General features: G+C 39.8%; 1 protein-coding gene across 11 annotated transcripts in view; it reads left to right on the top strand.

Moving 5' to 3' along the window:
- The window catches only part of SPAG6 (sperm associated antigen 6), a 37,388-nt gene continuing 14,155 nt past the window's right edge, over nucleotides 1-23,233 (top strand). For 2 of the 11 annotated variants that reach the window (XM_032746642.3, XM_030264532.4), the window contains exons 1-6: nucleotides 490-727; nucleotides 881-976; nucleotides 11,452-11,618; nucleotides 15,065-15,248; nucleotides 21,887-22,092; nucleotides 22,941-23,114. In XM_032746642.3, the coding sequence (XP_032602533.1) occupies nucleotides 703-727; nucleotides 881-976; nucleotides 11,452-11,618; nucleotides 15,065-15,248; nucleotides 21,887-22,092; nucleotides 22,941-23,114 (852 nt within the window). In that variant the 5' untranslated portion in view covers nucleotides 490-702. Of the gene's footprint in view, nucleotides 268-489; nucleotides 728-880; nucleotides 977-1,515; nucleotides 1,626-9,909; nucleotides 10,121-10,621; nucleotides 11,371-11,451; nucleotides 11,619-15,064; nucleotides 15,249-21,886; nucleotides 22,093-22,940; nucleotides 23,115-23,233 lie in introns of those variants that run through there. The other 9 variants (XM_072925453.1, XM_072925452.1, XM_072925454.1 and 6 more) reach the window with 9 other exon arrangements.

Genomic DNA, 23,233 nt, shown 5'->3' with positions numbered 1-23,233 from the left:
CGGGGTAGCAGCGCGTCCCACCGATACGCACCGGCGGGGCGCCCGCGGCGCCGCTCCCAAACGTCAGCGGGGGCGGGCAGGCCCCGGTCCGGCCGTCCGACATCTCCCGGGCAGCCTCCGCGGCGTGCAACTCGGTGCCGCGCCTCGGCTGTGGCCCGGACACGTCCCTGCGCTGAGCCCGGCACCGTCCCGCGGGCGCTGCGCCCCCCGTGCCCGACCCCAGCGTTCCCCGGCGCTCCCGGGAGCAGCACTGCGTGCCGGTGGGCGGTGAGTGCGCACAGTGCCTGTACTCGTTTTCATGTCACGTCGTGTTGACGCCCTCCCGCAGGTGCGGTGCTGTGTTTGTGCTACAGGCGTGACACAGCGGCGCTCCCCTCTCCGCGGAGCAGCCGGTCCGCTCGGCCCCGCGAACCTCCGTAGGTGCCGATAGCCACGGCCGTGCCGGGCGGGAGAGTGTGGCACACGTGTGCGGGGCACAGCCCGCCCAGCCGCCGCCGCTCGTCCCGTCCCGTCCCGTCCCCGCGGGCACGGCCCGAGCGCGGCGTGCGGAGCCCCGCGGGGCGGAGCGGGACAGGGCGCGGCGGGCGGGCGCGTGACGTCACCAGCGAGGCCCCGCCCCCGGCTCGGCTTCCGCCCGGTTGCCGCGGAGACGCGTCCATCGCGCGGAAATCCCCGCGGGCGCGGAGCCCGCCCGGCGCCGCCATGAGCCAGCGGCAGGTCCTGCAAGGTAGGCTGGGCCGGGGCCGGGGCCGGGGCCGGGGCCGGGGCCGGGGCCGGGGCCGGGGCCGGGGCCGGGGCCGGGGCCGGGGCCGGGGCAGCGGGGCTGGCGCCCGCCCGCTGACCCGGCGCTCGCCCGCTGACCCGGCGCTGCCGCCCGCAGTGTTCGAGCAGTACCAGCGCGCCCGGTCGCAGTTCGCGCAGGCAGTGGCCGACTTCGCCGCCCGCCCGCAGAGCATCGACACTCTCCGAAGTGCAGGTACCGGGGTGTTGCGGCCCCGGGGCGGGGGCAGGGGCAGAGCGGAGCCACCGCGGCCTTTCCCAGGTTTTTGTTTTATCTCCCTCCTCCCCCGCTGGCCGCTCAGTTTGCGGAGATTTTTTCCCAGTAGGGTTTGGCCCCCACTGCTTGCCGAGCCCCCCTTGTTGCAGAGGGAGAGTAAATTGCGCTGGTCAGCGGCGGGCGGGTGCCCCGTGTGCCTGTGCGGGGGTCGATGTCTCTGGCTGGAACCTCCGGTTTATTTCAAGGAAAAGTTCTCAGAATAATAATTTTTCAAATTTACTACCTCCCGGTTCTGATACAGCTTAATGTAAATTACAGAGATTGGAATTACCGATAAAGCCAGCTCTAATTTGCCAAGGAAATTCTACTTTTAGCATAAACAAATTTTTATACTGGCTTTACAAGTTGTTCCTAAATTCTTCAATGCTTTCTGCCGGCAGATTGGCTCGGTTTAGGAGGAATTTGATTTTGTTATATTGCTGTCATGGGATGTCATGAACCAAATTGAACATTTTTAGAAAGAGGAGCTGCGGGAGCACTTCTACCAGCTGTTGTGCTGCTGGCATCTGGCAGGTCTACTCCACTCGGCCAAAGTTCCTGAGCTTAAAAGAGGAAAAAGAAGTGCCTGGTAATTGATTACCTGAATGACAGTTTGAAAATGTGCTGTAGATCAGTGGTTGGTTTGCCATGTGGTATTCATGAATTGGTTGTGTTTTGGTGTGTCTTGATTTTGTTTTAATACTTGTTTCCCAGATCTAATAAAGTTATCAGTCTTTTCTCAAATACAATGACATCTAACAAACAAATGAAAAAGAAAATCAGTGGTGTAAATATTTACAACTTTGTTATTGTGTTTACAACAGTTTATTAGAACTGTTTTATTAAAAATCTATCACTTAAATTCTTGCTAAGGAAACATTTCCTTTCATTATGGGAGTGGCATATTGATACCAGGCCTTTTGTATTACCTTGCTGCGGCTCTTGAATATTTGTTTTGTTTTCCATCTTTTGGTGAGTTAATGACACTGCTGTAGCTTATACAAGTGATCTCTGTTTGCCAAGAGGACATCGTGGCTATAGGAATGATTTATGCCTTATTTGTATGAAGAGGTCCTTCTGTGTCCTTTTACAGTCCTGGTTTTAGCAGGTCCCAGAGAGAGATCCTAAACAGGCAAGCTTCTTGCAGCACAGAATTTAAAAAACGCAGATAGTTTCTATTTTAAGAAAGCAATCAAAGTGCCAAGCTAACTTTAATTGCATTGTATTTATTTTTAAAATAACTATTTAATGTAATCTGGCTGGTAACTTTACCTCAGAACTGATTTGTTGCTTGTGCAGAACAAATAATCAGTTCAGAGGCCTGAAACTTTCCTCTGCACACAGCTGGTGTTGGTCTGAAGGTTAAATTTGCAAGGATTAGACTCAGGGTAGTAATGTGGAAATGTGCATTTGTGTAGATTATTCTACTCAGCTGTTTCTGGTCATGAACTGCTTTTCTACAAGCTTTAGTTTTTCAGATGCTGGACAAGAAGGGAATGTATGCAAATACGGCTGTTACAATTTATTTGGATGGCCCACAAATATTTTACCATCTTTCCCACCTGTGTCTTTAAAAATACTTTGTAGTTATAAAATTGCAATGAGAGCTGTTAATTTTGACCTTTACTGGGTGTGCTAGATACAAGTTTTAAAAACCTCCCTGTAATTTATATGTGATTAAGTGTTTTCCTTTAAAACATCCCACCAAATAGAATTGGTCTTTTTATTAAAACAAATATTTTGGGACATCGAGGTCTAGCAGATAACTGGTGTGCCTTTTAGGATCTTACTCTAGTGAGTGCTGGAGCAATGATTGAAGTAAGATGCCTGTCTATATGTGTATCGCTGTATAAATCTGAATTTAAAAGGGATTTTGGCTTGTTTCTTATTCTGGTGAATAAGAATTCTAGCCATCCTTTATGGAGATGGCTGTTTTAAGAAGATGAGGAAAGTCTTTGCCCACTGTTACTTTACATCAGCTATAGGAATCAGGGGCACCTTGCAGGGTTCTTTGTTGGATCTCAAAAGTTGTCAGGGTTTAGTATCTTTCTGGCAAAAGCAAGTGACTTGAATTTGAACAAAATTAAATCCTTAAAGTGTACAGTCACGTACTCTTGTATTAGTGGCCTCAGTTTATATTCCTGGAATAAGAATGAAAGATGAGTGTTCAAGGAATAAAGCATCTGATCCCATTTTAGAAATCCTTTTGATAAATACTTAACATGTTATAAGGAAAATAAATACTTGTTTTGAGACCTTGTTCTTTGTGGAGGTGTCTCTGGACACCATGCTAACATCATCAAAGAAGTGTTGAAAAAGTACTTATTTACTACCCTCTAAGCCCTGCTCCTGTGGTATGAAACTGGGTACAAGCAGTGGTATTGTTGCATATTTGGAGCCTGCAGCCAGGGTCAGAGGCACCAGTTCCTTATGCTGGCTTGACTGTTGAGAAACCTTAAGGTACCATCCTTGTGGAGACTGCTATGTATGACCTGTAAGGAAAACTGGTGGGAAGCTGGAAAAAAGGTCTGACAGGGCCAACAGGAAGCCCAGCTTTTCTTAGGGCATCTGTCTTCTGAAGCTTCTGTATCTGAGCACGTTCTGGAACTGCTTTTCCCACTGGGCAGAAATCCCAAAGATGTTGCAGCCAAGGAACTGGAATCTGGCCCTGGGCTTCAACACATTTGCATGGCACTGGCTCTTTCCTGGTCAAGAATGTCCTGGGGGGGGTTAGTGCCTGGGAGCTTAACAGCTTTCTGTTGGCAAGAAAGTGTGGAAAGAATGATCAGAGAGATTCTTTTGTGGGTTTTCCAGCTCTCTGTTTTGTTTTGATAAAGTTGTTCCCTATGATTAAATACTACCATGAATAATTATAGGATTTGTCATTTGAATGTTTACTTAGTTGATACTTGGGGAGAAAAGTCTGCTCCAAAACTCCTAAACCTTTTTCACTTAGTAAATATACACGTGAAATAATGACAGACATTTTATCAAATCTTGTTTCTTGAGGGCTGCTGACTAATGGGAAAAGCTACTTTGATAGTAATGACTTTAAATAGTCTTTAAAAATAAATCTATTCATTTGGCAGCCACTACTCCTGGAGTTTGGTATCGGAATGCACTATTCAGCTCTGCATCTCCTCATCCTTCCAAAATTTAAAATCCAAGAAACAGGCTATTTTCAGTAATAATGGCAGATGAACTTGAGCTCTTGTTCTTGCACTGAGATTTAGGCAGCTGCTTGTCTTTTAGAAGAGCTGGGTGAAAAGCTGAAATGCTTCTAGTATGTGTGTGACAGTGGTAGTCACTGAGGGTCTAATTCATAGGTTTTTTCCTTGTGAAGTGCAGTGCACTGTAAATAAACAACCCCTTTGAAATTGCATTTTGTTTTGATTTTTTGGAAGGCATTTACAATTCAGGATTAATACATGTATCAGAATAATTACTTCTGTGTATTTGTTTTTGATTATTTGATTTTTAAAAAAAATTAATTTATCTTGTGTTAGAACGTATGGTGATGAGAATGCTGCTTTTAATATGTGAGTTATTTAAGGCTATCATTGTGATTAAGAAACAGTTTAGTCTTGCTACTTTAACTCTGAAGTTAAAGCTCTTTAACCCCTTTCTTGGGGCTAATTACATTCTTAAGTGTAATGACTGCAGAAGTCATGGGGAAAGCTGAGTTTGGAACATGGAAAATCAGCTCTGTGTGGTGCAGCAGCCTCTGTGCTGGGGCCCTGCACACCTGGCTTCCCTTCACATTGCTGCTGGGGTATTTTTATCATCTCGGGCACATAACTTCAACTGCTGTTCCTCTGCCTTGCTGGACAGCCTGCAGGGTTCCAGGAAAGTTCCAAAATGTCACTGTAAATGAAGATCTTCTCTCAGTGAATCTCTTGCTACTGTCCATCCATCAGCCCACAGCCCTGAGCCCAGGTCTCCCTTTTGTTGCCTGGTATCAAGGTGCTTCGAGGTTAAAGCCTGGAGGCACAACTTACCTGAATCAGACCAGGGCTCCACCAGCAGCCCCTGTGGCATGGCAGACATTCCCCTGTTTTGTGTTTTTCTGTAGGTAAAGGTGATGTCATCAGTGTTAGTTCTTTCCTGGCTCCAGATCTATTCCACTGGTGATAGGTTGTAAAAGCTATATTTCCAAATCTCAAGATGGGTTTTAGGAGCCTTTATTTTTAAGAAAATGCTGTTCAAATTGATTTCTGTCCTCCAATTACATGGAATATTTTTGCCCATGCTTTTCTCAATTTTTCATTCTGATACATGTATTTTAAATGTACTATGTGACAGTTGGACACTTGGCCCTGTGTAATCAGAACCAGACCCTAGGATGGAATTTTAGGATATAGTTCCATATTTTATATAATAATAAATAATATTATTTGATAGCACTGTGCTTAATAGAAAGCCTTGTGAGCATTTGCATCTTGCAAGTGGATATGCATGGACCGACTCCAGTGCCCCAAAGTAGCCAGTTTCAACACTGGAATTTATGTACTCTCTTTTGTAAGGGATTCACACAACTTTGGGATTTTGTTTGTTTGTTTGTTTGTTTTGGTTTTGTGGTTTCTAAAATATTTTTATTTTGAGTTAAAAGCTTTACTGAGCTTTAGCAGCAGGAGAAGTGGGAGAGGATAATGCAATGTGGCATAAAAGACAAAAGTTGTCTTTGCAGTTGTAGTAGATCAGGTGTGGAGAGTGGCTTTCCCCAAGGCTTTATGAAATTGTGGTGCCAGGTGAAGGGAAGAAGAAGGCTGCTTTAAGGAAAGTACAAGAGAGGTGACATAGAAGGAGAAAATAAATGCAGCTGAAGCTGGAGGGTTTTTCTGTAACTCAAATCAAGTGAAAGCTCAACTGTTCCTCTTCTTCTCAGTCTCCTGGCCTGTCTGGAGATTTGCAAGTAAAATATCAAACCCAGAATTTTTCAGAAACTTCAGTCTCATCTTAACAAGTGGACATTTAAAAGAAGCAGCTCCTTGTGACCACCTTGGTTTTGGTGTGTCTGTGCACCATTGCATGGTGGCCACTAACAGCCCTATAAGGGATATTTTCAGAAATTTGTCCTCTTGTAACAGGATTAGTTCTGCTTCATTAATGCAGAAACAGGGTCTGGCATCTAAGGAGGAGAAACTTACTGTTCCTTGATCCTTTAGGAATCTTCAGTGATACTGTCAAACTGAATCTCATTTTGTCCCACACCATCTGGTAGTTGCTGTATGAATTACTTGATTAGCCAGTCTCTGTTACCAAACTGCATTTATGTTCCCTTTGATTTCTGGAGGATGGTAGTTGTGCTGTGCACGGAACTGTGGCAGTGAGGAGTCCTTTCTTGTGACAAGTCACACTTGAGGAGTATGTACTTGAGACCTGCATACTCTGCTGTCTCTGGAAGAGGCTGTGTCAAGACGAATGAGTGTGAAAATTCTATCTCACTGCTCTTCTGGGAAATTTGTTTTAAGCAGGGGATTTAAAACTCACTGCTATGGAGTTCCTAGAAAAAGGTTGTTGAAGATACGGTGTTGGGGTGAGGCAGAAACAAATTTCCATTTTATTTCCTTGTTTAGTCAGCTGAATTTGACATGAAGAGCTCTGAAAAATCAAGCTGATATGGTGAATGTTTGAGTACTACTGTTAGCTCTGTGAATGTTCTAAATGTAGCAGCACACAAAAACGAGAAGATGTTATCTTGGTTCAAAGCATAAAGTAAGAGGACAGCATCTTCAAGACAAGAGTGTCTAGAGACAACTTTTTTTCCCACATTTTCAAACAGAAATTATTTTTCCTTTAAGGAAGGAGGATAAGGTAGGAGTAATCATCTTCAGATGCAGAAATGGAAAGAATTTCCAGTGTAGTGATATTTCTGTCTTGTGACTAGTCAAGTTTGATAGGGATTTCATGGGACTGGGAGGAGGGTAGAAGTACGTTGCATGAATTCCAGTTTTTTTCCCCCAAAAAATCAAAATGGCCAAGCAAAGATTGTTGTCTTCAGAATAGTGACTGTTTATTTCCTATAGAAACTTAGGGCAGCAGCAGGTTCCAATTTTTTTCATTCTGAGTGATTTTTTTTCTGTTTGTTTGTTTTCCAGATAGGCAGCAGCCAGCACTTGCTAAAAGAAAGTGCATCAGGCCTGTATGTAGCAGCTCCACTTGAGAAATTTGTGTTAAGAGTGATTCAGCTTCTAAAGTGTGTTATTCTTTGAAACAAATTTGAGTGGGAAACTGAGGATAGAAAGGGGAATCGTTCCTTGCCCAATGTCAGTCAAGGTTCTGTGATGCAAGAGAGAATATTTGGCAGTAATTCTCTGTTACTCAGTTTCTGAGTGCTAGTGGGAACTCTTCCAAAATAAATCTAGTCCAATAGTCTAAATGCCTTATTTTGTAGTTTACTTTCTGTGTAGTTGCTTTTGAATTAGAGTTAATGAATTTCCTACTGCTGTCACAACAGACTTATTTAGAAGAAGACCAAAGAGTTCTAAAGTTTTCAGCAACAAGACACTGCTACTCCATGATCTGTATGGCCCTGTTCACTTGAGTGAATGGTCAAGATAAAAGGAAGTAGTTGGAAGTTTCTTGCCTATTTTCCTGCTCTTAGTAATGTTAAATACATTTGAATTTAATTAAAAATGCTGATAGGAATCCTGGCTTGGACCTCTTTGGAGGAGTAGACTTTGCTGTAAACAGGATAGATGAAAGGAAGAGATCAAATAGAGGAGGTCACCAAATACAGCTGTCTCTGGAACAAAGAGCTGGGCTGGGCCCAGTGCAGGAAAGCCTCATCCTGTGCCAGGCACATCTGTCCTTTACAGCACCGTGTTCAAAATCATAGAGGAAAAGGTTGGATATCTTGGCTTCCTATAGGTGTTTTAATGGAGACTGTAGGATCTCTATGTAGCTGTTTTCACACTCTCAGAATTAATTAATTTTTTAAAGTGCTGTAAAGAAAGAAATACTAGGTCTGCTGAAGGTACAAAAATTATGACAGTGGTTAAAGCTCCTCAAGCAGTTGGTTTTGCAGAGTAATTGGAGGTGATGGAAAGCATCTTGACACAGAGAAAGTGGTTTTAAGAGAAGCTGGAAAGTAGAAGTAAAAGCTTTTAATTATGTTCAATGCCCAGGCATGTTCTAGGCCTATATATACACTTCTCTCAATTCTCAGTTAATTTGATGTGAATGAGGCTTGTACAGCACCAGGAATTGTTTTTTTCTTTGTCTTGTTTCTCCAAAACTCATTCTATTATTATTATTTGTCCACTGTCTCTTCTTACATTCAAACATGACTTTAGGAAAATACAGTCTCCTTGAGGATCAGGACAGTTGCTATTATTTCTAAACCTGGGGTTTTTTTCTAACTGTGTTGCAACATTTTGTGTCCTTTCTTCAAATAGTAACTCCCATTTCATTTTTCATCTCTTTCCTTATTATAAGTTGTACCAGCTAAAGTAATTTGCAGTAGAACATTTTGTGCTGGTGCTTAAATACCAAACTTTACATGGTTTATACTGTCATGAAATGAAAGGCATTGGTCATGGGGAGGCATGCTGCTTGGAAGAATTTTCAGATTGAAGGCTTTTTAGGCTGTTCTAAAAGTGAAAGCTGTATCAGCTAATCTTGAAAATACAAAATATATAAATCCTACATTTGGAACAAGTCGAATCATGTATGTATGTAACCTTGTTAAATGTTGTTTTACATATTGCCATGCCTAGGTATGTTATAAAGGTCAGAAATGTGTCACATGGCCTGGACCTAGCTCCTGGGTAAAGTGATTGTAGTATCTTTAAATTTCTCTGAATTTGAGATTATCAGAATCTGTCTGTGTGATCAGAATTTAACTGTCTGACACATCGTGGTTTAATATCTCAGCCATCAGGATCTTGGCTTTTTTAGGGTCAGGACACTGCAGGCTGAAGTGTTCCTTTCCCTCTCCCCCAACCACTTCTGACAGGCTCCTTTATATTAGTAAAATTATTTTTCCCCCTTTCTTTTTTTTTTTTTTGATTATTAAATAATCTTGTTTTCATATTATCTCAAGTCAAGAGCTCAAATGTGATGTCTGTACAGTAAATGCAAGTGAACTACTTCTAACAGTTCCTGCTTCACTGAAATACCTTCAATGTAGATCATAAAAACAGTGTGAGGTCCCCTTAGGAATTTCAGCAGCTGTTTGACCATGCAACTGATGTTAGAGGGAAGGACAAGAAAATATTCTCCCCCAGATGGTGTAGATGACTGACTAGAAGGTAACAGATGATACGTGGCATTGGCCCCAACTCATATGTTTGTTTTTACTTCTCATTTGTCATTTAAAGTATTTGGTGGTTTTTGATATGAAGCATAACTTGCTAATAACTATACCTGCCATGTAGACTTCATGAGATGTCAGTATGATGACTACATTCTGAAGAAGTGATTTCTGCAAGTGCTAAATGAATTCACATTGATCTTACAATACTGGAGGGTCTATTGTCATTTGGTACACAGGAGGCCTTTTTCACATCCCAGTGGCTTAACAGAAGGGTGAACAGACCCCAACTATATTACAGACCTGTTTCCATAGATTCAGTTTACTTGCTTTTGTTATGTGTCCCCCTGAAACCTGTATTATTTTGTCTTGTGAACATGCTGGGAGGCTGTACCTCTCATGAGAGTGCAGCTTTTGTCTCGAGTATTGACCTTCCTAAAAATTTTTTAGTGGATAGTATGGCCTCCATGGTTAGTTTTTTGTGTCCTCCTTCCAGCCCCTTCCAGAGCCATGTATAAATGATTCAGCTGTTTTCTTCTTGCTGGGAGCAATTTGGTTTTGGTGTAAAATAAAAGTGAGAATTTTACTGCTTCTCTACTTACTTTTTTTTTCTTTTTAGGGAAAGAAGTATGCCACAGGTGTAACTTGTTATAGCCTGCATCCCTTTGGACTATTCCTTGCTCTGAGGTCCTCAGCTTTTCCTTGTCATGGAGTGCCTGTTGAACACCTGGGTGTTTGTTGCTTGCCATTAGGCAGTGATCCCCTGTTGTGGCACTGTCACACCAAAAGGTCTTTGTTCAGTGCTAATAACCACAGGAGCCCTTGAGAAGGCAAGTCTTGCTTTCTTTCACTGTTGCTCAACTAGATCTTTATATTTGTAAAAAAAATTAGTGGAAAGGACTGAGAGAGCTGATATGAAGATATCTGTAGCTCTGAGTGTTCATTGTTCTGTTGTATCACATCTCCATTTTCAGAGACCTCTGCTTTCTGGGTAAGGTATAAAGCTCCAAAATGTTAATTCGTGGAGCTGGCTGCTACAGGCACAGCTCATTCTAGGGATCACAATGCAAGTAATTTTCCCTTCCCAAACCTTACAAATCACATTCTTTATATAACTGTTTGGATCTCATTTCTATCTCTACTGAAGAGTTTAGTTTAACAGTAAGAATTTCCACATACAGATTGGTCATCTTTGATCATCCTTGTTCCTTTTCACTGAACTTTTTTCAGTTCTACTTTAGTGGAGGATATTAAATGTAGGATAGTGATGACCTCTGCTTTAGCCTCTACCCCTTTCCCAATAATCCTGAGCACTCTGTATAGTTCTGCAGGTAAAGTTTCTCCTCTACTACTGAGCAAGAGCTGGGATCTCTATGGAGCTCTCTGTTCTAACATTGAGATTTTTCTCCTGGTTGGTAGTAAGCTGTTTGGGTCCATCACTGCATAGATGAGTTTGGAGTTGGGTTCCCTGCATGAGTTCCATTTCACTTGCCATTTTGTTATCCAGTCATTCAGTCTGTAGTTTCTTACAGTTTCCCTTGCTGCTACTTTCACATTTTTTATGTTTACATTATGTTTATGTTTTACATTAGCTGATGTAATGTGCACTCATCACTGAAAACACATCATAAATAATATGATAAGAAAATCTACAACTCTTCTGTCTGGAGTGTAATGTATTATGGATATTGGTCTTCAAATGAGTCATTGCTTACAACAGGTGAAATGTAGTTTAGTGTAATTCAGTGTAGAGGTTCTGCTGGCATGATGAATGAGGGACATGCCATTGTCTTCTCACCAGGATCTCCAGATGGAGTTTCCCATGCACATGGTAACGCATGCATTTTAGGTATGTTTGAATATAACTTAGTTTCTTGTGTAAACTTTGCGATGAATTCTATAGATATTTGAATACACCTTATTTCTACATGTGCCTTTTTTTGATTTCAGAATTGTTTTGTACCAATGACAAGTGGGCAGAAACATTGCTACACATCAGCAGTGCTATCCAAGTGCCAACTTCATTTCAGCGGAACACCTGGATTTCCTACATGTTCTTATTACCTGGAAGAGTTATTTAGTGTGTTTTTATGAGGAAAGGCAAATGTTTAGTAAAACTTCTGCTTACCAAATTGGCTTTTGTCTTCCTACTGCAACTCAGGTGTAGTGTGTTTGCTGAGACCTCTTTTGCTGGATGTCGTCCCGAGTATTCGACAGACTGCTGCCTTGGCTCTTGGGAGACTTGCTGATTATGACGTGGAGCTGGCAGAGGCAGTCGTGAAGGCAGGCATTCTTCCACAGCTCATATGTTCATTGCCTGAGGAGAATGTAAGACATGATTGTTCTCTTAAATAATATTTTTTTAAACTATTATGCAGGGAAAGGGAAATCTTTCTGTATCAGCATCTGCTGTTATTCTAATAGGACATGAAATGTGTTGAAGTCAGAGCAGCATGTATGTTTGAACCCCTGAGAGATCACTGTGTACTGTATGCCGAAGTCTGACTTCAAATAAGCTTGACTTTAAAATACTGTATTACCGTTTAATGCACTGTAGGAAATACATTCATTGCACTGTAACGTTTTTAAAATGTTGAGTGATACTTTGTAAAAGATCCCTCTTCAAAAAGGAGACAGTTTGGAAACTGTGGTGATAATTGACTAGGTTTTGTCTGTAATACCGGACATGTGTAAAATACATACAAAACCCCTGAAATTCTGTAGTGAAATACTTTGTATCTCCAAACGCAGGCCTTTGGAAATTTGTAGCGTGAGAAATAACAAACCCTGTCACAGGAAAATATATGGAAAGGTTTTTATGTTCATATTTGTCAAAACAAAACAAAGTACAGTCACAATTGCAATGCAAATAAATCTGTTGGTCTCTTCCACTCCCTTCCTCACATTTTTCTTCAAGCTCTGTGTCTCTCTCAGCTTTGATTTTTTGAATGATGCAAATCTAGATTAACAGAAATACTTTTAAATAAGGTTCCTAGCAGCTGGAAACTGACAGCTGAAGGGTTAAGTGCACTGATATCACCACCATACTTATGTTGCAGCTTTGATTTATGAAAAATAGGTTTTCAGTGGAAATATAATTTGGAAAACCATATATTTTCATTTTCAATCTTTTGAGGAAAACAACAATATAAATGCACTCAGTGCATACTTTTTGTGCATATAAAATCATTGCCTAAAGAATTAAAGTTGGAAAAGAAAACACTAAAGAAAAACTTTGATGGCAAGATACTGGTATAGTATGAAAAGAAAGTAAAGATTTTAATTAGACAAGGTTGTAAACATTTTGGTTATTTTATTTATATTTTTAAGGGAATATGTGAAAAAAAATTCTACCCACTGTTGGTTTGGAAACTACCCCCTGCTACATCTTGAAACCCTCACTAAATTAGCTCAAGTACCCTGAGGTAGAGTAATTAGGGGAAGCAACAGCAAGACTTGTGTGAAAGTCATGGAAAGCCTGCTATGCCTTGGTGACTGAGGGCAAGAGGAGGAAGCTCATCCAGTTCATGCGGAGTTTAGCAAACAGACAGTTTGTCACTTCCCACAGGCGAAGAAACCTTTTCCATTCCACTCACTTTTAGTGTATCAACATCTGTATTTAAGGATGAGATTCTTTGAGCACAAAATGAATACTGTTTCTACTGATTTATGGGGACCAGTCACAGGGTAACATCCCAGATCAATGTTTTGACAATTAAACTGAGCAAAATTCAGTTTTACAGCATATTCTGGCTATGCCTGTGAGTATGGTTTGTTTCTAAAGAATGTGCTTTGAATAATGAAAACAAAGAAGTGTTTTTCTTTGCCAGGAGCATAATTACTTAACAGAAACAACATACCCATATTTGTACAGACTTATGTAAACAAATATGGCTCAGCTGAGTTCCGCAAAACTTACAATAACTTACATTATCTAGGGATTGGACCATTTGTCTGTACTGTTTCCCTTAAATTCTGTTCCTTATAAATGAGGTTTAATGCCTTAAACATAGTTTAACTTCTATGTTTAATGTACCTGCTTGTAGACCTTGACTTAGAAAACTGGATTTTTGACATAAAGGAATTATATCAGTACTGGTAAACTAAGGAAGGTAAGGGCATGTCTTAGAGTACTGAAAGATGGCTGTGCTCATTAATCAGTAGTATGCTCTCTGATGTGGTTTTAGGCAATGCCAGCAATCAAACTACTCAACAATGCTTGGACATGGTTTAAGGGATAGCACAAGGCAGGAACAGTTCCCAGTAGCATAGATCAGGCCATTGTGCTTTGAGGAAAGAGGAGTTTCGGTGGACAGATGTGTTATGCTGTGTCACCTTCTTTTAGGGCCAGGGGGTGGGCCTGGGTGCATTTTACTTTCTGGGGAGCCATTGCAGATACTGTTCTGTTGCCATATCTTAGTGCTTTAGATCAGGCTTTTGAAGGTGTTTGGGTACCTTACAGGATGCACAAATGCACTCATGTGGTTCTCTGTTTTTCTGGACTTGATCCAGAAGGGATGTGGGCTTTGCATTGTTTAAATTTTGGGTGCCTTGACACTCCCTGTGCTGAGCAGGGCAGAATCAAGCATGTTGGAATGAAATCCAAGCCAGCTGGCATACGGAGAGAGAGCCCTCTAGAGCTTGTCCATAGGGATCATCTGTCAGTGCCCAGGCTGGAGGGCATAATCCAGCACATAGACATAGCAGCAGGTTACTTGTGTCCCCTCCCCATGAATCTTGCCCTTCACGAGGGAGGGGAACAACCTGTCTTTCTCACAACATGGTTTTCTCTGGCCAGAGTACTTTAACTGGGCTGTGGATTTTGAAAATGTAAGGCAGTAGAGGAAACTTCAGCTTCCATATCGTAATGGCGATTATAAAACTGCAGGAGGAGACTGAAATGTGACTTTTTGAGAGAAGACCTAACTGTGCTTTTAGAAGAAATCACTGCTGCAGTTTACATGGGATCCCCACACTGTGTGCAGTGTCATGTATTATATATACATACTGAAACCATTATTTGGTTCAGCACTGAGGGAGCTGGGCAGAATTGAGACAAGAGCTTAGACTTCGTGTGCCCTTACGACAAAAGGGCCAGGTGCTTAGTCCTATTCAAAATGAGCTTTTTCTGGACAGGCAGGAGTAAATTTGCAGTCTGCTTGATCAGAATTGGGGATTATTCAGTATTGGGTGTTGGTGGGATGGGTTTTCAGTATCCTAGCTGTGGGTTTTAGGCAGTATTTAGGCATTTTGGGATTCAGATCCTAAACTCTTTTATTTGAGCTAATTCTCTCTGTCTCAGTTTCCTGTTTGCAGATGTAACTCGTGTTTTCTCATAGAGATGTTGTGATGGTATCTATTTTAGAAAATGTAAAACCTTGCAAGAGTTACAGATGGGTAGAATTATTTTAGGAGCTTGCCCTGGACAACCTGTGTAATCTGGTTAAATATGTTAAGTGTTATTGTTTTTGCAGCTCTTGTTGTTCATCACTCACTTAAACAAACAGGCTTACCTAGACTACTACCTTTTTCCCATATCCTCTTAGGTCTCTCATTTTTTCTGTTTGTTGTGCACTTGCTGCAGATTTTATATCATGAGCTGTCCCAAAGAACGGTAGGTTCATTGTTTGTGTGATGTCTAGTGGTCCTGATTTGGATCTGTATGAGATATTGCTGCTACTAAAAAAGTCTAATTTAGGCATGTCTGTACTTTATTATACTTCAAACTTCTTAATGTTAGTGAAAGTTTGTTTGTTTGTTTCTGATTTGTCTAGCGTTACTACAAGAAAGCAGCTGCTTTTGTGCTAAGAGCAATTGCTAAACATTCTCCACAACTAGCTCAGGCAATAGTTCAGAGTGGAGCACTGGGGATGCTGGTGATTTGCTTGGAAGATTTTGACCCTGGAGTCAAAGAAGGTGCATCCTGGGCATTTGGGTATATTGCGCGACACAATCCAGGTAAAAGTTTCATGTGTGTTATCTTTTAGCTTAATGTCACATGATAATAATAAATGGTGTTATTTTGGTAAATATAACGAGATGCTTTTTCTTCTCTACAGTTACAAAATTTTAAATTTGGGATAAAACCCCAGTGGAATGGTACAGTGTAACTGTACCATTCCAACAATGCTGTACCTTTTTGTGGGAAACTGGCATACCTGACACCAGCAGTACCCAGTTATGAGAGGTGCTTTAAGAGAAGATGTTTTGGGCCTGTGGTCAGAAAAAGACACTTTGCTTTATTCCTCTTCATGAAGAGATTTCTGAACCTTTATATATTGTGTAGATGTTACTGCAAAACCAGGTTTCTTTTGCTTGACATTAGTTCTTCTTTGATATACATAGTTGAGTGGAGAAGCCTAGGGAGAAGCAAGTTTTATTAATTCATTACAGTAGTGTTTGTAGGATAAGTAGGCCAAATTTATTGCACTATGTTATCATTAGCCAGTGGACCACACTACTCTCTGAGAGTCAGGAATAGATCCTAGGAATCCAATATTGAGCAGTTCACTGCTGTCTCACAGGCAGTTGTATAACTCACTGGTGGTGTCATGTTCCTATTTAAATGCTGATCCACGTGGTTGATAGTTCTTCTACCAGCTATTTATATAGTTCAAGTAAAAGTTTAGACTGTGAATGGAAGAACTGAGGGAAGAGACTGCTAGCTGGAAGGGGTGGGAGAAATGGTTAGTGATTGTAGTTTTCAAAGTTAAACTAACTATCATAACATTAATTCATGGTTTTATATTTGGTTTTGGCTCTAAAACGTACATAGACTGATTTTGAAAGTATTTTTCTTTGTTTTTTAATCAATATAGAATGTTGGAGTGCAGAAGGCATGGGGGGGTTCCCCCTTCCCAGTTAGCACGTTAGCTTACTGGGACAGTCTCCAAAGTTGTTAGCACCTTTCTAACAGACTGCATTTTCGGGGATCAAATTAATTCTTGGGACACCTCTCTGGTAATGATCTTTTATCATATGGTCATCAGGATTGAATTCCACCCTTGATGGAAAATAATTGTTCCTTCCATCTGAAAGATATTTATTTAAATATCAAAAGCGTTTATTTGTATAAATGTGTGCAGTGTGTGTGTGTGTCTGTGTTACTCTTAACATAAACATTTCTGCAGTTTTGTTATGTCACTAAATCAATATTGACTCACTTCAATTGCCCTTCATGCTATTCACTGCATGAATGCTGATGGAGCTTTAGGGTGATCCAGTTCACTCTGTGACAGGATTGTCTGCAAAGGTGCAGGTGATGTGGAGGTATTGAAGACAAAAAATTCCTTGTGCAAATTTTTATTCCGTGGCTATGAATAATTTATTTGCTGATGGTGAATGGGTGCATACCCTATGTCAATTTACAATGACAATAAGAACAGTGTCCTCAAAAATTAGTTGAAATTGTGAGTGCTACCAAGCTGCAAGCATCAAGACATAGACAGATCACGAGATTTAATCAGTAAAAGAACTGCAAATGCCAAGAAGAGCCCACTGAGAGAACCCTGAAACAATTTCCCAACTACAGCCAATTTAGGGGATTTACCTGACTCTACAACAGTCACAGGATGTCTGTAAATGATTATTGAAAGTAGAGGAGTTAAACTGAGAAAAGATCACTCTGTGCATCATACGTTTCTTACACTGCTACAAGAATGCCTTTGCAACATGATATTGCTGGAGATGGGGTACAGAGACTTTCTCTTATCAGTAGCTGGTGTTTTCTGCTCAAGAAACTCTGGATTAGACTGACATGCTCCTGTTGACAAAATTTGGTGGCCATGATTTTCTGTTATTGACTGTCTGGACAGTCAATTATTATGGACACATAATGCAGCTTTAACTTTAAAAATAGACCTGGGTGTGAAATGGTTTTCCCCAGCCACAGAAGGTTTTTCAGTTTCAAAAGTTGTTACAGTTTTGAACTGGAGCAATAATACGTCAAGAATTTGCTCTCTCCTGAAAAGACTGGGGATAGGGAGATTGGTTTGTCCCAGCAAGAAAAGTTCAATAATTAGGGCATGTCTCTAGGATTAAAGTCCTGATCTGTTTTAGGCAGGATGTGAACCTCTGTCTTAGTGAGTGCAGTCAAAGCTTCCCAGCTTCAGTGATAACTGTTTGCAATGGTGAGGGTCTCTCTGCTTTTAATTAGAAATTGCATCCATGACCCACTAAAGCTACTAAGAACTGCAGTGTATGTTCCCATTAAAATACTTTCAATTTGAGAAATTGAGGCTTCCCCCCGCTCCCCCCCCACAATGAAAACACACTCTGCTTAGCAAATTCTATACTGACTTCATATGAAAATATCTTAAAATGCAGTTCTTCTGGGAACAGATGTCTCCAGAAGGCCTGTGAGATTTTAGGTAAAGACAAATGTCTCATGAGGTTTCAAGATGCTAGAAATCTTGCCAGGTCAGATTCCAAAATTTAGAAACTGCTCTTGCAGTTCTGCTTTTTCTTTCCCTTTGAGCTGAATTTCAGATATTAATCTTACTCTAAAGTTTACAAATCAATGTGCTTGATTTTGCCATTCATTATTTTTACTATTTGGATTTAAAAAGAAGTGTAAAGTATTTCAAATACCATAGATGCCATCAGGTCCATGAAAAATATTTTGTAACATTTTGCTTACACCATATTCAGTTAAAATGCAAAATTTGAAGTATGCAAATAAGTTGGCTTTCAATTTTCTTTTCTCTGTCTGCATTAAAGGTGTAGTTTATTCATTGTCTCATACCTGCTTCAGTATATTGTAAGTTGGTAGGAAAACAAAAGTAAACAACACTGTTGATACTGAAACTTATTGCTATAAGCTTAATTTTGGTCATTTTCTGTCATACAGTGGACCATAGCTCAGCTTAGAAGGGACCTTGGTACATCTCTAGTCCAGCTTGCTGCTCAAAGCAGCATCCCCTACAAGAACCGGTTCCTCAGCTCATCAGTGATTTGAGTAACCTCCATCCTCCTGATGAAAGGTTTTCCCACTGGTTCCAGTGGCATCTTTAGCACTGTGGTTGTAGAGGCCTACATGAACCTCTGATTTTTAAGTGCAGCCTTTGGGCTACTTGTGGGAACTAGAGTCTTTCTACGTGGCCATAACATGATGATACAGTCCTCAGAAAAATGCAGTATTGGTGGTTGTTTTGGTCAAAACCTGTTGTTTCCTGTGGATGCACCTGCTACCACAGCAAGCTCTGTTTGAGAGCCCTGGTCTGAAACTTGAATTTCCTTCCAACCAGGGGTTTTGCTGCTCCTCTTCTATGGGGATATTGTCGATATAGTATTGAGTTGATTTTCTTTCTCTAGGCACCATCTGGATATTCACTGTCTCACCTTCATCTTTTTCCCCCTCATCTGGTTTTTATAATCCATGCTATTATTGTCAATGTGATAATATTAGTAGGTTTTTTTAATGCCTTAAACTAGTTTAGAATAATCCTGTAAAACTTCCCAATGCTTTCAGTGGGTATGTAGGTAGCATTTTGGCTCCACTTGGCTTTCCCCTCTTCCTGATCACATAAACTCATGATAAGTCTTCAACTTAGTTTTAATTAATTTCTTCATCCCTGATAAGCACTTTTGTATTGAGACAAACCAGTGCAACTCTAGTACAACTTCTAGTGCTAGAACTGGTGGCATCTCAGGCTCCAAAATCTGTCTTTATTAGTCTTTCTTCTACATCCATTTGAGTCTTGTCTGCAGTATCTCCACTTGCTAAAATCTTCCTCGTGTAGATCTGGATGCAAACTGATCAAGATTTTGGTCAGTTTTGTGCCATAGCTCTCTTGTGTCTGAACAAATGGAGTCCAGTTTCCTACTTTCGCTCACATTGGGAGAAGTTCAAGTTTATCATCATGTAGCTGGACAGGTTTCTTGAGTTGCATCCCAATGTAAGTTTCCAGCCTGTGGTTTTCATAACCTTCCGTGGAATTAAATGAGGTTCATACATTAGCTTTTCTCTGCAGCTATAGGTCTTGTCTTTGCCCTTATTATGCAACCTTGGCATAGTATTTGGAAGAGTATTTTTGTAATTTGTTTCAGTTATTTTAATTTTTTCTGACTGAATATTTGGTTTTAAAAATTTTTTATTGCCAAGTTTGTTTTCATCTCTTAACTCCTCAGTCTAAGTTTTTTTCCCACCTCTGTATGTGTTTCTAATTGGATGGCAAAGTTTCATGAATCCTTTGGTATGTAATCCGTATTAAAGATGTTCTACAAGTAGGAAGATTAATTGTGCCTTTTCTTGAGAAAAAAAAAATTATAATTTATAATAGAATCAATAATGCTTAGGATTGTAATTTTGGGCTGAATTTGAAGGGAAACAAGATGGGAAATACTGTATTTCCTTTCTTCCCTGCCTCAGCTTTTCTGTTTTTCTGACAGTCCATTTACGACTTGTCTATCTTGACACATGGTCCAGCCCTCCATGTGGTAAGTTATTAGCCATGAACCTTATAAACACCACTGGAAGAAAAACCATTTAATTACCCATGACCAACAGTAACCATCAGTATTTAAATGATGTCAGACTTCTAGCAGCAAGAGCTGATCTAAATGGAATCAGATTTAGTTTGTTCTTTCAAAATAACATTTACAGTTACTTTTGCACACCCGAGTGTAGCTGTGACTTGAAAGTATTGCTCTTTCTCTCCCTGCTTGAACTTCACGATTTTAGCTCCTAAGACATCAAAGAACCCATTCTTCTAGCACCGTGTCCCTCTTGACATCAGATTCTTGATTTTAGCATTTCCCAGCAGACTGTGGGCAGTGGAGCTCTGGTTGGTCTGAAGTTCTGAGGCACAATTGGAGGGGTCAGTAGATCACCAGTATTCCACTTGGTCAGTGGAATACTGACAAAACACAATCTGAAGAAACTGGCCATGGCTTTTTCCACAAAAAGCTGACTGTAACTCAAACCACTTATATTGATTAGCTCCTTTTCAGATTTGTTTTTACATACATTTCAGGTACATTTTGCTTCATATTTTTAAAACTGAAGACACAGCATTTGAGTTGGTTGAAATCTTATGATTTGTGTATTTTGAGGATGCATGCACTACATTTTCAGTCAAATATTTATTTGAAAAATTAACTTTGTAGAGTTAATTTCACCGATTCACAGAATGTTCTGAATTGGAAGGGACTCACAAGAATCATCAAGCCCAGCTTTTAAGTAAATGGCCTCTACAGGGGTTGAACCCACAGTTTTGCCATTATTAGCCCTATGCTCTAGCCAACTAAGCTAATTTCAGGCTATTGTATTAGTTTAAAAATTATTGCATTATTTAATTTTTTGATATAATATTTATGTTTTCTTTAAAATATTGTATAATAAAATAACATACAGTGTAAATATTTGACTTATCACATGTATTACAGTGTGTGGCTATAACTCACTAATTGAAAACAAATCTGGTCTGGAACATTATTTGGGTATTAACAACGTAATGATGACATGACTTACAGATTTCATGAAAAACTATATTAGTCTATGTATATTTAATGAAGTATGCTGTATTTTTCTTAGTATGAAAATCTCTTTATGGATGGACTATAAATCAAAAGCTAAGTTAGAGTCTTGAAATACAACAGCCATATGTTGCCATGGTACTGTAAGTCAAGATAAATGTTAAAGATAATAATGGATATGCATAATAAGGTGTAGCAAAACTGAATGAAGAACCTAATAGATTATTGAATCCCCTATGGTTTTTACCACTTTTTCAGCACTATTTTAAAATAGCACAGCTTGGTTATAATATAAATTTTGCTTCTGATACCCAGTAATTCTCATTTTAGGACTGTGATTAATGCTGCATACACGGAGAGAGCTAATGAATTTCTAATAGTGTAATTTTTGTCCATGTCAGCTAATCACATGCTCAGATTTTTTTTTTTTTTGTTTAAGGTGCAGTTAGTTAAGGATATTGTGCTAATCTCAGACACACAATATCACTGATGATATTTCTCATTTGTCTAATTGTGTATGATAACATTTTTTTGTCATTAAAGTATAAATTCTGTCTCATCCCGTGTATGGTAGCAAAGACTAGTTTTGAACACCAAGTTCCATTTTTGCAATCTTTTATGTAAGATAAGTCTTTTATGTATGTTTTTTGTATTTTTGTTTTTGGCATTTGATCTATGCTAATATCTGCTTATCATTTAAAGAGGGTAAAATGCTCTCTAATTAGCCGGTTGATAAAATTTTGGTACTTTGGCTTTCTGTGTTGTTGTTAGCCATGCATAAAATGCTTTCCTATTGATCAGTGTAGAATAGCCAGGGTTTAAACAGCTGACATCTGCTTACTTAAAAAAAAGAAAAAGAAAACAGAATAACAAACCATTTCAGCCTAATCTACCTCAAATGTGTGCATGTAAATGGGGGTCCATCTATTGACCTGCATTCTTTTCAGTTGTGGATTGGTCCACACGGTTTATGAAACCAGGAGGGCTGATTTGAAATGCAGATGTCGAGACAGTGAACTACACCCTCCCCTTTTTCCTTTGCTGTATCTGTCAGGGTGAAAAATGGCTTGCACAAGGGTCAGTCACCCATACTCACTTAATTACTTTCCTTGGACCTACAGAACTGTCACAAGCTGTGGTGGATGCAGGCGCTGTTCCTCTTTTAGTGCTCTGTATCCAGGAGCCAGAAATTGCTTTGAAAAGGATTGCTGCTTCAACTCTCAGTGATATTTCAAAGCATTCTCCAGAGTTAGCACAGACAGTAGTGGCTGCAGGAGCTATCGCATACTTAGCTCAGATGATCCCGAACCCTGATGCTAAACTGAAGGTACATTTAATTTATTTTTTAATCTCCATTATACCAGTCATTACTTGAAATTGAATCAAAGACACGGATGTGCATATTTATTTAGAAGCTCTTGGTTTGGGTGTTAACAAAATGTAACTATGTAGTTAGTGACAAAGAGTTCTGCACGTATTTACAAATTTAGATACTGGATATAAACTGCAGCTCTGTGAGGAACAGCTAAACTAATCTTTAAAGTGAGAAGTATGGGGTTTTTTTAGAAATATATAGTATATGAAGAATGCAACAGATACTTGAATAGGTAAGATTTGCACATTTCAGTTACAAAAAAAGGTTTTGCATACTAAAGATTACACGATAAGCCAGTTAATAGTGAACTTATTGTATTTTAGAATGTACTATCTGATGTGAATGGCTTTTGTCAAAGGTTTAATCACTAGCGTTTGATTGACAAAAAAATTTGTTTATTATAAATCTTCTGTCTTACTCTACCAAACAGAAGACAACATAAAAATGCCACAAAAACATCTTTAAGATCTGACAGATCCAATTTATGTAAATAAAAATACCTTCTAGAGATTTTAGTAAATTTTAAATTACAGTTTTAAATTATACGTGTATAGATATATATTTAATACATACAAGCTTGAATGGGATAAAACAAAAGAGAAACTTTTATTCAGGAACCAGCGAATGTTCTATGCCATTATTTTTGTGCATGAATTGACTCAGTGAATTGTAAAATAGCTGTAATTGTTTTCCCTATCCTGCTTTGTTTTCCTTGATGCAATAGATTTTTGTGTGCAGGGGGAGTGTGTGTTGTGGGATGTTTGTATACTATTGATTTTACAACAATTTTTATTTACTAGCGTCAGGTGCTGTCAGCTCTAAGCCAAATAGCAAAGCATTCAGTGGATCTTGCAGAGTTGGTGGTTGAAGCAGAAATTTTCCCAGTTGTGCTCACATGCCTGAAGGACTCAGATGAATATGTCAAGAAAAATGGTGCAACTTTAATTAGAGAGATAGCAAAGCATACGCCTGAGGTAAAACCTTGAAAATGCAAATACAAGGTCATATCATTAGATTTTACACTTTAAATAAAATACAGGATTATTCTGTCATTTGCTTTTCGAAAGGGAGGGCAAATGGCTGTTTGGCATGT

Source organism: Taeniopygia guttata, chromosome 2 (assembly GCF_048771995.1).
Source record: "Taeniopygia guttata chromosome 2, bTaeGut7.mat, whole genome shotgun sequence".
Lineage (NCBI taxonomy): Eukaryota > Metazoa > Chordata > Aves > Passeriformes > Estrildidae > Taeniopygia > Taeniopygia guttata.
Note: the sequence above shows the minus strand (reverse complement) of the source record. Positions and strands in the feature narration are given on the sequence as shown.